The following is a 13,174-nucleotide window of genomic DNA, read 5'->3' on the forward strand; positions in this document are numbered from 1 at the left end:
GGAAACAATTTTTTTTCATTAAACTGCTAATATAAATGGGAAAATATTTTTAGAATGAATTCCTCTAAAAAGACAAAAGTGTTATGAAAAGAAATAAAGAAATATGCTTGTAATACTTTGTTTCACAAAAATATATTTTCATTTTTGAAGGCAACAACCATTCTTTCAGGTACCTGACAGCGATAAATATTTCTTAGTTATATTTTATTGCAATTAGTTTTGGCTCATCTGTGTTCTCCACTTGCTCAATAAAAATCTAAATGCCTTTTCACAGGTACATTAACTCTTTACATATAAAATCAACACATTTAATAAATAATATCTTATACTCAAGTGTTTTATTGGAAAGTTAATCAGGTTTGTAATAGCGTATTGTCTAAAATGTTGTAAGTGAGAGGATAATTAATTCTTCTAAAGAGCATTATTCATTTTTATCTTAATTTGTGCTAAATCTGTATTTGGAAAGCAATCCTACCGTTCTCTTCATCTGATTTATTTTCATTGTCAGAGTCAGTCAGTGTCAGCGCTGAGTTTTCACGACTTGACAGACCAGAGCTTCTGCGGGATTTTACACTTCTCCCCCATAATCGAATTGCATGCTCAGGAGACATTCCTCCATCGGTATCAGAGTCAATGTCCGACCCAACACTTAAAGCAAAAGTTGGGTGAAGTATTCCAATATCTGAGCAAAAGCCACCTTGATGTGGCGGGGGTTCACATATTCCTAGTTCAGCCAGAGTGAAGTTTGTTCCTAGAAGAAAGTAAAGCAGATTAATTGGCATAAAAAATTGTATATTTGCTATGGAAAACAGTAATAAGATTATGTCAATGCTGGCCTTACATAACGACATGATATTCTGTCACAAGTAAGTAAAACAAAAGTCTCATGAGTTTTTATCACTGTTAATTGAACTATAATATTATGATATACTGTATATAATCAGTAGCGATAAGTGACCACTAAAATGCTCGGATGATCATTGCTCGAGTCGAGCACATTGGAATGCCCGAGTGCTGGACCTGAGCAACGAGCCCAATGTAAGTCTATGGGAAACTCGAGCATATTTCCGGCGTCCCCCCCCCGGAGGTCTGCTGTGGGCCTAAAAATTTCCCAAATCGATGGAAGCAGTGCTGAAATGACATGGGATCAGCATGGGGAAGACCCCTGGAAGCATCTCTGACTCCCAGGTCACTGCTGTGAACAATGTTGTCAGAGTATTACACTACTTTTAAGGACTCACAATAAAACATACAAAAACAAAACCAAAATGGATTTTCCTGGGAAAAATGTTAAGGAACATCCTTTCCAGAGGAATAACTTGTATATAAGGCAAAATAAATACCCCCTCAAAAAAATGCTCCCCCACACCTTGGGCTATGTCCACACTTAGCATTTTTGATGCATTTTTGCACTTTGGCATTGCTTTCAACGGAGAAAGATACCTTCATCGGTAAATATAATTTTAACATGTTACTACCTTCTCTGGTCATGTGGTGTGTGAGACATGGTCAGACACATCCTGTTTCATTTATGAAGGAGGGACTCTGAAAGTCACAAAGCCTATTTTTATAGGGCCATCAGGCGGCCCTTACTATTCTTAAAGGGTCAGTAGTTGGCCCTCAATATTGTTAGAGGGCCATCAGTTGGCTATGCTTTGTTGTTCCCATTATTAAGTAACGGGTCTCCTATACTATTTTAGCGTATGCAGTGAGTGGCAGGGGGTTATTGTCACATAAGGAGTTTTAACACTGCATACAGGATTTCACAGTCAGGACAGAAGATTTTGTACAGTAAGTACAGAAGATACTGGTCTTCTCCATATCAGGCTGAGTAGATGCGAAACGCTCCACTATATTTTTCAGCAGGGTTGATGAAATAACAGTCCAGGTGCTGCTACGTTAAACGAATAGCTTTTTTCAGGGTTAATTCAAATATATTCTATTCTTTAATAATACCGTTCTTATCTGCAATTCATGTATGGTGAGCTATCGTACAAGGGATAGCATATTACAGGCATCTAGTCAGGGATTATTGTCTTATAGTACTTGATTCTGCAACTGAAAAAAAAATAAAAAAAAACTTTTATTCCCTATTAATACTGCCGTTGGCTGCATTTAGTATAGGGATAGCTGCCAGGTATAATCTGCTGGAAATGAGTGTTCATTCTGGTCACATACATCTCTTCCACTGTCCATAACTTTATTTCTTTTTTCAAAACACTCATTGAAAGATTCATGATTTTACGGTGATCTGTACTCAGAAATTCATCAAAGCAGGCATGGTTGCTTGGGTTCCTCCATAGTTTAGTGTTGCAACATACAAAAAATATATAAACTATAAACTATAATAACTATATTATTCTACAATATTACCTCTCTTATCAGCAATTTGTGATCTATTGCACAAGTGATAGCATATTACAGGCAACTAGTCAGGGATTATTGCCTTATATTCTTAGCTGCTGCAACGGAATATAAAAAAGTTTATTCTATTCCCTATTAAAACTGCTGTTAGCTGCATTTAGTATATTGATAGGTGTTAAGTATCATCTGCTGGAAATGAGTGTTCATTTTGGTTACATATATCACTTCCACTCTCTATAACTTTTTTTCAAATACTCATTGACAGATTTGTGATTTCTACGGTGATATGTACTCAGAAATTTATCAAAGCAGAGCAAAATGATTTAATGTGTCCATTCACAGTTTTTCTGTAGCATCAGTATGTAACAGGTAGTGTTGGGAGACTTTACACTACTGGAACTGGAATTACTACTTCAGAACGCTCCAGTGCTTTGTTTTCATCCATTTCTGGGTACTTCTTGAAGTATAGAACACAAAATTTGAGCTTGGTTTAAAATGGCATACATGCAGCACATGAATCCATGTCTCACAATGGCCATGAATCAGAAAAACCTACAAGAAGCAAAATGAAAACAAACCCTGCTATAAATAAATAAAAAGCAAGTGCATTTAAATAAAATAGGGTTCTTAGTAACACTGTTTTTGATCAAAAATAGTATGAAAGCTATCCCACCAGTGACAAGGTGAACCCGCTCGGGATAGAACCTACTCTGTCTAATATTAAAAACCTTACCATGTGTCCAAGTTGACCTCTGTGTGAATAAGGGCAGACTGAGGCTCCAGTCCCAAACTAGGAACACCAGCCAAGGGTAGCTTTTAAATGTGTTGGTTTAAAAACCAGGACAAAATGATTTAATGTGTCCATTCACAGTTTTTCTGTAGCATCAGTATGTAACAGGTAGTGTTGGGAGACTTTACGCTACTGGAACTGGAATTACTACTTCAGAACTCTCAGGTGCTTTATTTTCATCCATTTCTGGGTACTTTTTGAAGTATGGGGTCATTGTCATGCTGCAAGACCCATGACCTAGAATGCAAACAAAGCTTTCTAACACTGAGCACTACATTGCAACCCAAAATCCTTTGGGAATCTTGAAATTTCACTATGCATTGCACACAGTCAAGGCACCCAGTGACAGAGGCAGCCAAATAACCCCTAAATATCTTTGAACCTCCACCATATTTAACTGTAAGTACTTTGTTCTTTTATGTGTAGGCTTCATTCCATTTACAGTAAACAGTTGAATGATGTGCTCTAACAAAAATCTCTATCTTGCTCTTATCTGTTCACAAGACGCCTGCTGGACCTCTAAAAGTAGTGGAGGCTGACTGCTGGCCCTCCAAGTATCAAACTTTATAGAATATATACGAAAAATAAAATTTTACCACCTCATATGGATACATTATATCGCAGTAGCAATACACAGCTGTGCAAAACATAGCCAACTGCTAGTCCTTCAAAAATGCTTAGTGAGGGAAGGCTCTTGGTCCTCTAATAATAGTCAGGTCCGACTGCTGACCCTCTAACAATAGTAAAGGTCGCCTGATGGCCCTCTACAAATAGAGAGGGCCGCCTGATGGCCCTGAAAAAATAGGCTTTGTGACATTCAGAGTCCCTCCTTTATAAATGAAACAGGGTGTGTCTGATCATGTCTCACACAACACATGGCCAGATAAGGTATTATAATATTAAAATTACATTTACTAGTGAATGTTTTTTTCACCAATGAAAGCAATACGAACGTGCAGAAACGCAGCAAAAACAGTACTTGTGAACATAGCCCAAGGTGTGGAGGAGCATTTTTATTTTGCCTTAAATAGTCATTATCCTGGAAATAATTTTTCGTAACATTATTTCCAGTAAAATCCACTTCATCTTCGGTTTTGTATGTTTTATTATCAGTTGGTAAAAGTGCCGCAATATTCTAACAACATTGTTCTCAGCAGCGACCTGGGATACAGAGATGCTTCCAGGGGTCTTCCCCATGCTGCTCCCATGCCATATCAGCACTGTTTCCATCGATTTAAGCATTTTTTAGACCCTTCCAGACTTCCCAGGGGATGGGAGGGTCACCGGAAAATTGCTAGTTTCCCACTGACTTTCATTATACTCGTTACTCGGGTCGAGCACCCGAGCATTACGATTTACTTGACTCGAGTAGCAAGCACCGAGCATTGTAAAGCTTGCTCATCACTAGTCATCATGGCAGCATAGCCAAAATTGATAAAAAAAATGAAGCTTAGAAACTTTTTTAAACCAGTTCAAAACCAGTACATTTTCAGATTTTTCAGTGGTTTTAAAAAGTTGTAAATATTTTTCTCATTGGGACATTCAAGCAATTTCTTCTTCTTTTCTCATGATACATGAGGCCTAATTTTTAAGTTATGTTCATACTCTTATTTTCTTTCTATTTTTTTTTTGCAGTCGGGCAATGTCAGTTTAAAAGTAAAGGAAATACATGTCTGTTTTCAAATATGTTATGAACACAAATGACCGTTAAAAACATTTAAACCTTTTTATACTTTCTATAAAATTTATTTTTATTTGTTTGTGTTTGGGTAACTTGTTTTTTTGTGCAAAGAAAGAAATCACACATTCATTCAGTGAATGTATTGTTTATTAATAATTAATTGAAATGCCATGGTAATAGCGAGCTGTCAACACTATCAAAAAAAAGATCTGCAGAGTAAGTAATATAACTTTAAGAAAGAGTAACTTGAAATGGCAAAATATGCCTAACAGCAATGAAAGAGTTAGCTTCTGGATCTTTCATTGGAAAACCCTAAGATGAAGAAAAGTAGTCACTATGAATATGTTCCCCATAAAACTTATTTTTAAAAGGAATCTGTGAGCAGGTTTGTGCCATTTTATTGGAGAACAGCATAATATAGGGCAAGAGAGCCTGATTCCAGGGATGTGTCACTTATTAGGCTATGCGTTGTAGTTTCAATACAATCAGTATTTTACCAAGAAATTATCACTAGAGCCCTTTTTGGCTATCATTCACCCTGACTGAGTATTTTTTTTAATGTCTGCTTGAAGGATTGTTAAATATGTATGTATAATTTCATTTATTTAATTAAATTGAAGGCTATATGGTGTACAAAAGGTAGGTATATTGGTATTCTTTACTTTTGCATTTTTTATTTTATAGTTGGTATCAGATCAGTTCGTGTTTTTGTCATAACTTTGATTTATTTATAGAATCCTCCTTACATCCTTTTGCTTTTAACCTGTTTTTTATTTCGTGACTTTCAGTAATAAATCTTTGAAATGGAGTGGTTGTGTCCTGAAGAAGAAGTCTGGAATTACTTTGAAATGAAACGCGCTCACAAAAATGAATAAAAACCACAATACATTATCGTCTCATCTGGATTATATTACCGATCTACAGAGCGGAAAATCCACAAATACACTCCATTTCGTATATGTCAGTGGTCAGAAGGCCCATGGCTCTGCAGCAGCTGTGTCTTCTATGCCTTTACATGGTTGTAAGATCACAATATTACCAGATTAGCATAACCTTAATAAATTATTTATTTCTTTTACTCATATTTGCCCTATTTGCGCTATTTTTGCTTCTAGTTTTTTCCTTCGGTAATAAATGTTTGTGTACCTGAGCATATGCATTTTGCACTTATAAATTCATTATAAGTGATTGCTTTGGCAGTGTACTTTGGATGACAACTGTTTGCTAACAGTGTTGTGTTGGCATTAATGGGCTTCTGATACATAACGACTAGTGTTGAGCATTCCGATACTGAAATATCGGGTATCGACCGATATTCGCGGTATCGGAGTTCCGATACTGAGTTCCGATACTTTTAGAATATCGAATACCGGAATCGGTAGTTCCCATAATGCCTGCGCTCTGCAGTGTCTCTGAAGGATGACAAGCTGGATGGCAGCGCTCAGCTTACTGTACTTGTCATTTAGTGTTAAAGGATTTATTAAAAATATAATAAGTGTTTTCATGCACCGTCTCTTTAAAAAAGCCAGCCGGCAATTCAGCATCGGTACCTGACAATTTAGAATAGAAAGAATAGAGCATCACACATAGATTAAATACATAGAAACATGTCAGTCACATATATAAGAAGTACAGTGACAGTGTTGATTACTGTACTTGTCATTTAGTGTTAAAATAAAGGATTTATTAAAAAAAAAATTGGCGTGGGGTTCCCCGTAATTTTAGTCTCTAGCGGAGGTTAAACAGACAGCTGGGGCAGATGTTTGAAGACTGGGAAGGGGGTAATACCCACGGAGCTTCCCAGGCTAATAATACCAGCCCCCAGCTGAATATCTAGCCTTTACTAGCTATTAAAATGGGTCACCCCAAAAAATATTGCGTGGGGTACCTCCTATTTTAATAGCTAGCAAAGGCTAGGCAGACAGCTGGGGGCTTATATTAATAGCCCAGGAAAGGTGCCATGAATATTGGTCCACTCCCAGGCTAGAAACACCAGCCATCAGCCGCCCCAGAAATGGCGCATCCATACTCGGTCCCCAGTCTCCACATGGTCCCCAGCCGCCTGGGGGCAGCCGGGTGTCCATAAACGGTCCCCAGCCACCCCTATTTCTCCTGTCAACTTCCCCCCACACACTTTTCTTAGCCTGGCCTGCTTTAGGGCAGCATTGGACAAGCCCACCAGAGAACCAGACTCCTCCGGTGGGCCCTGGCTTCTCCATCAGGGGAGTTGAAAGTGCCAAGGTGAGGAGCATGATTATGATGATAGAAGTTAGCATCTGCTTTGTTTTCTTGGAATGCAAGCGCATGTATGTAGTAGCGGTTAGGCCTGAGGTGGTCAGCGTTTTGGCGCATATCCTACCTCCTCCGAGGATTGCTGGATGTTTTCCTGCTACTATCCCAGTTCTATGACTCCTGTTAAAACAAAGCTTAAGGTGATAAATGATGGATGAGGTAGTGGCAAAGGAGAAAGAGCAGGAGGAACAGGGACCATTCACATCAATATCAGGCTAGTCAACCACATATGTCTTGTAGGATATGTTTCTGTAACAAAAGGAGCGGTTCGGCTACACAGTTATAGGGCATACAGTGAGTGCAATGCCTACCAAAAATTTTGAGGCACTCCAATGCCCCTTGGAAATGACATGGAGGTCAGAGGGCCTTAACTAAACCGTTTTTTCCATTTATAGCAACTGAGTCTCCTGTACACTGTTGGCCTAAGCAGTGAATGGAAGGCTTTCCAAAAATTATGAGGAACTGCAATGCCCCTTGAAACAGACGTGGCTTACAGCGTACTAAAAACATTCTACCCATTATTGGGGAGTGGGTTTCCCTTAATTTTCGCCTTTGCATTGAAAAGCAAAAGCTGACTAAAATTAGGAGGAAATGCAATGCCCGTTGGAAGAGTCGTGGAGGTTAGAGGTAATTAAAAACAACATTTCAATGCCCCTTGGAAGAGCTATGGAGTTCAGAGTGGCTTAAGAAGACGCTTTTAATGTCACTTTGAAGAGACGTGGAGGTCACAGTAGCTTAACAAGACAGATTTAATGCCCCTCGGAAAAGACGTGGAGGTCCCAGTAGCTTAACAAGACGGTTTGAATGCCCCTTGGAAGAGACGTGGAGGTCACAGTAGCTTAACAAGACGGTTTTAATGCCCCTCGGAAAAGTGGTGGAGGTCGCAGCAGCTTAACAAGATGGTTTTAATGCCCCTTACAAGAGCCATACAGTACAGCATCTTAAAAACATTATACCCATTATTGGGAGTGTGTCTCCCATAGTCTTTTCTTTTGCCTTCCAAGCAAAAGCTGCCCAAAATTAGGATGGAGGAACTTGCAATGTCCCTTACAAGAGCCATGCAGTACAGCATATTACAAACATTATTCCCATTATTGGGGACTGTGTCTCCCATAGTCTTTGCTTATGCCTTCCAAGCAAAAGCTGCCAAAAATTAGGATGGAGGAACTTGCAATGCCCCTTACAAGAGCCATGCAGTACAGCATATTACAAACATTATTCCCATTATTGGGGAGTGTGTCTCCTATAGTCTTTGCTTATGCCTTCCAAGCAAAAGCTGCCAAAAATTAGGACGGAGAAACTTGCAATGCCCCTTGCAAGAGCCATGCAATACAGCATATTACAAACATTATTCCCATTATTGGAGAGTGGGTCTCCCATAGTATTTGCCTATGCCTTCCAAGCAAAAGCTGCCAAAAATTAGGACGGAGGAACTTGCAATGCCCCTTACAAGAGCGATGCAGTACAGAATATTACAAACATTATTCCCATTATTGGGGAGTGTGTCTCCCATAGTCTTTGCTTATGCCTTCCAAGCAAAAGCTGCCAAAAATTAGGAGGAGATGCAATGCCCGTTCGAAGAGTCGTGGAGGTTAGAGTTAATTAAAAACAACATTTCAATGCCCCTTGGAAGAGCTGTGGAGTTCAGAGTGGTTTAACAAGACGCTTTTAATGCCCCTTGGAAAAGTGGTGGAGGTGGCAGTAGCTTAACAAGACGGTTTGAATGTCCCTCGGAAAAGTGGTGGAGGTCGCAGTAGCTTAACAAGACGCTTTTAATGCCCCTTCCAAGAGCCATACAGTACAGCATCTTAAAAATATTATTCCCATTATGGAGAGTGCGTCTCCCACAGTCTTTGCTTATGCCCTCCAAGCAAAAGCTGACAAAAATAAGGACGGAGAAAATTTCAATAATGGCAACAAGGACCATGGTCACCATGGTGGTATAGTGGTGGTGGAGGCTGAGAATAAGGAGAAAAACATAAAACAGCCGAAATGAGGAAGCATATACCCATGTGTGGGTGTGAAGCGGTGCATGTGAATACACCTCCCAAAATAACACAGTGGATTTGACTTTATGTTACTCTGCTGTCATTTGGTGGTGATGAGAAGTCTGGCCCAATCCAGCCCTTGTTCATTTTGATAAGGGTCAGCTCGCCAGCATTGTCAGTTGACAGGCGAGTGTGCTTAACAGTTATAACTCCCCCAGCGTCACTAAAAACACGCTCCGATAACACACTAGTGGCAGGGCAGGCCAGGACCTCCAAGGCGTACAGAGCGAGTTCATTCCAAGTGTCCAGCTTGAATACCCAATAATTAAAAGGCACAGAGGAATCACGGAGGATGTTGGTACGGTCTGCAAGGTACTCCCTCACCATCTTTTGAAACTTTCCACTCCTTGTGAGAGTACCCCACGCCTCAGGGTCTGTCCGAAGGGAGGGTCTGAGAAAACTGTCCCTGAACGTTGACAGTGTTCCCCTGCCTCCGCTGGATTGGAGTTGCCTCTCTCTCGCTTGTACGCCTTGGTTGGTCAATGAACTGTGACCTCTGCCGCTAGCGTGTTCAGATGGGAATTTTTTTAACAGTTCTGCACCAAGGGCCTTCTGGTACTGCGTCATTTTTGTAGACCTCTCCACCTCAGGAATAAGAGAGTGAAAGTTCTCCTTGTAGCGGGGGTCTAAAAGTGTCAACAACTAGTAATGACTGTCACCCAACATTTTAACAACGCGAGGGTCACGGTTAAGGCAGCGTAACATAAAGTCAGCTATGCGTGCCAGACTGGTAACAGGCAAGACTTCCGTGTCCTCACCAAGATGACGACTGACCATGCTCTCCTCCTCCTCCTCCTCCCCCCTGTCCTCAGGCCATCCACGCTGAACCGACGGTATGACAGTTGTACAGGTACTACCGTCTACAGCGCATGATACAAGCTCCTGGTCTTCCTCCTCCTCCTCCTCCTCCTCTCCCTCATTGTCCCCCAAGGCATATTGGGATGAGATGAGGATGGGCTGTGTGTAATTAACTGCTACGGCTTCTTGATCCATCTCATCATACTCTGGCTGCAATGCCTCCTCTTTAATTCTCTGCAGAGAGTATTGCAAAAGACAGACAAGTGGAATGCTTGGTGGACTCCTCAAAGTTTGTCAAGATGATATATATGTCAGACATCCAGGTCCACTACTGAGGTCTTATGTGAGGAGTCTGACCTGTATATCGACAGCCTTTTTGCAGCTGGTACTCCACAACTGCTCTCTTCTGCTCACAAATCCTTTGCAACATGTGGAGGGTAGAGCTCCAAAGTGTGGGGACATCACACACCAGTCGGTGTGACGGAAGCTGCAAACACTGCTGCAACACAGCAAGGGCGGCGGAAACTGTAGCCGACTTGTGAAAATGAGATGACAGGCGGTGTACTTTGACGAGCAGATCTGGCAACTTGGGGTACTATTTAAGAAACCGCTGAACCACGAGGTTAAGCACATGAGCCAGGCATGGTACGTGTGTGATCTCGCCACGCCTCAGAGCCGCCACCAGGTTACGGCCATTGTCACATACGACCATGCCTGGATGTAGGTCTCAGACACAGATCTGCCTGCTCTTTCACAGCTGTCCACAACTCACAACCAGTGTGAGGTTTCTCACCTAAGCTTTTGAGTTTCAGCACAGCCTGTTGCCGCTTGGCGGAGGCAGTACTTCAGTGCTTCCAGCTTGTAACTGATGTGGTGATATCTGAGATGGAGGCTGAACATGAGGAGGAGGAGGAGGATGATGGGCAGGAGCTGTACACTGTGGGGGCAACTCTGACTGACATAGGGCCCGCAATCCTCGGTGTGGGGAGGATGTGTTCCGTACCAAGGTCCGACTGGGTCCCGGCTATGTTTACCCAGTGTGCCGTCAGGGAGATGTACCATCCCTGGCCACAAGCACTTGTCCACGTGTCCGTTGTCAGGTGGACTCTCCCAGTAACTACATTGTTGAGGGCACGGCAGATGTTTTGGGACACGTGCTTGTGTAGTGCGGGGATGGCACACCGGCAAAATAGTGTCAGCTGGGGACCGAGTACCGAGGGACGGCCACCGCCATAAGGTTGCGGAAGGATTCCATCTCCACCAGCCTAAAAGGCAGCATTTCCAACACAAGCAGTCGTGAAATGTGCAAATTTAGGACTGTGGCCTGTGGGGCGTTAGTTGCGAATTTCCACTTTCGTTCAAATGTCTGGGATATGGACAATTGAACGCTGCGGTGGGACGTGGACGTGGACGTTGATGCTGTTTCTTGAGAAACTGCCATAACAAGTGAAGACTGAGAGGAGGGGGCATCTTTGCATGCAGTATGGACAGGGGATTGCCTTGCACACACAACAGGGGGTTCTATTGCATGCACAACAGTGGAAGAAGCAGTGGTGACACCCGCTGACACTGGTCGTGGACCCTGGGGTTCGCCCCACAAAGTGGGGTGCTTTGCTGCCGTGTGCCTGATCATGCTGGTGGTGGCCAGGCTGGTAGTTTTGTCACCCCCGCTGATGCTGGCATGGCAGGTGGTACAAATGGCCTTTTGGGGTTATCAGCAGAGTCTTTTAAAAAATTCCAGACTCTGGAAGACCTACAGGTTGTACTGGCAATGTCCCTCCTGTTGTTGTTACAGGGAACTGTTGCCCGCCTTCTGTGCGGCCACCACACTGCTTCTTCCTGCCTCTTGGGGTACTCTGCCCCCCTCACCCTGTGTGCTGCTGGTCTCACTCTGAATGTCCTCCTGCCACGTTGGGTCAGTTACTAGATCATCCACCACCTCCTCCTCTTCCACTTGCGCACCATGATCTTCCTCCTCACTTCCTGGCAATTGTGTCTCGTCATCGTCCAACTCTTGTGACAAATTGCCAGCGTAGACTTCCTGTGGCCGTGGCTGTTCAAATATTTTGACATCGCTACATGGGATCTCCTCTTCCACCACTTCGCGCAGAGCAGGCGAGGGGCACAAATCTGGAAATGGACCAGTGAACAGCTCTTCAGAGTGTCCAAGTGTGGGATTAGTTTCTGTCTGACGACACTCGGCATGGTGGGAGGAAGGAGCATCAGGGTGAGGAGGATTATGCGGTCGAGACACAAGGTTACTAAGAGTTGACCGTGTGTAAGACAGACCAGAGGTGGTGGTGCCCAGGTAACTGGAAGTATTTTCTGCTATCCAATTAATATCCTGTTCACACTGATCAGTTCGCAATACTGGTGTTGTTCTGTGCTTCCCTAGTAATTCGGTCAAGAAGTGGGAGCGAGAAGATGTGGCTGTTGGTTGTGGCACATTTTCACCTTGGCCACGGCCCCGTCCTCTGCACGCACCATCAGCAGAACGTCCAGTTCCACGTCCCTTGCCACGCGCCTTGCCCATTGTAAAGGAAATAAAATGGCTTACACTCGCACTATCAATGGAAAAAGGGAAATAAAAAATAGATTAGAACCGTGGAAGAGGAAAACCACAGTTCTATTTCTCTGGCCTACACTCGACTCTTTTAAACAATCTGAACAATCAGGGAGAAACTATTACTGTTTTTCTTTACGGAAAAAATACCAAAAGCTGAATAATAGAGATTTTTTACCATGGAATGGCAAAACCACAGTAATTGTTTAGTGGGGTACACCAGAAAATTTGAAATAGATATATTTGCGGCTGAACAGTGAGCGACACACTCAAACTGTTTTTTTTTAGGTAAAAATGGCCCAAAAGTAGATAATGCAGAGATTTGACCCGAGGAACTGCAAAACCACACTTGTATTTCTCGGGCCTACACCAGACTATTTTCAACAGACATATTTGTGTCTGAACAATCAGGAGACACTACTGTTTTTCTTTACGGCAAAAAATGCAAAAAGCAGGATAATACAGAGATTTGACCTATGGAACTGCAAAACCACACTTGTATTTCTCGGGCCTACACCAGACTATTTTCAACAGATATATTTATGTCTGAACAATCAGGAGACACTACTGTTTTTCTTTACGGCAAAAAATGCAAAAAAGCAGGATAATACAGAGATTTGACCCGTGGAACTGCAAAA

General features: G+C 42.2%; 1 protein-coding gene across 2 annotated transcripts in view; it reads right to left on the reverse strand.

The window, feature by feature from the left end:
• Nucleotides 1-228: 228 nt before the first annotated feature.
• LOC141164964 (teneurin-2-like) overlaps nucleotides 229-13,174 on the reverse strand; it is a 2,056,926-nt gene continuing 2,043,980 nt past the window's right edge. For both annotated transcript variants that reach the window (XM_073650623.1, XM_073650622.1), the window contains exon 6: nucleotides 229-751. In XM_073650623.1, the coding sequence (XP_073506724.1) occupies nucleotides 447-751 (305 nt within the window). In that variant the 3' untranslated portion in view covers nucleotides 229-446. The remainder of the gene's footprint in view (nucleotides 752-13,174) is intronic.

This window comes from Phyllobates terribilis, unplaced genomic scaffold, assembly GCF_046119375.1.
Source record: "Phyllobates terribilis strain yellow unplaced genomic scaffold, ASM4611937v1 Scaffold_11__3_contigs__length_659146591, whole genome shotgun sequence".
NCBI classification, from domain to species: Eukaryota; Metazoa; Chordata; class Amphibia; order Anura; family Dendrobatidae; genus Phyllobates; species Phyllobates terribilis.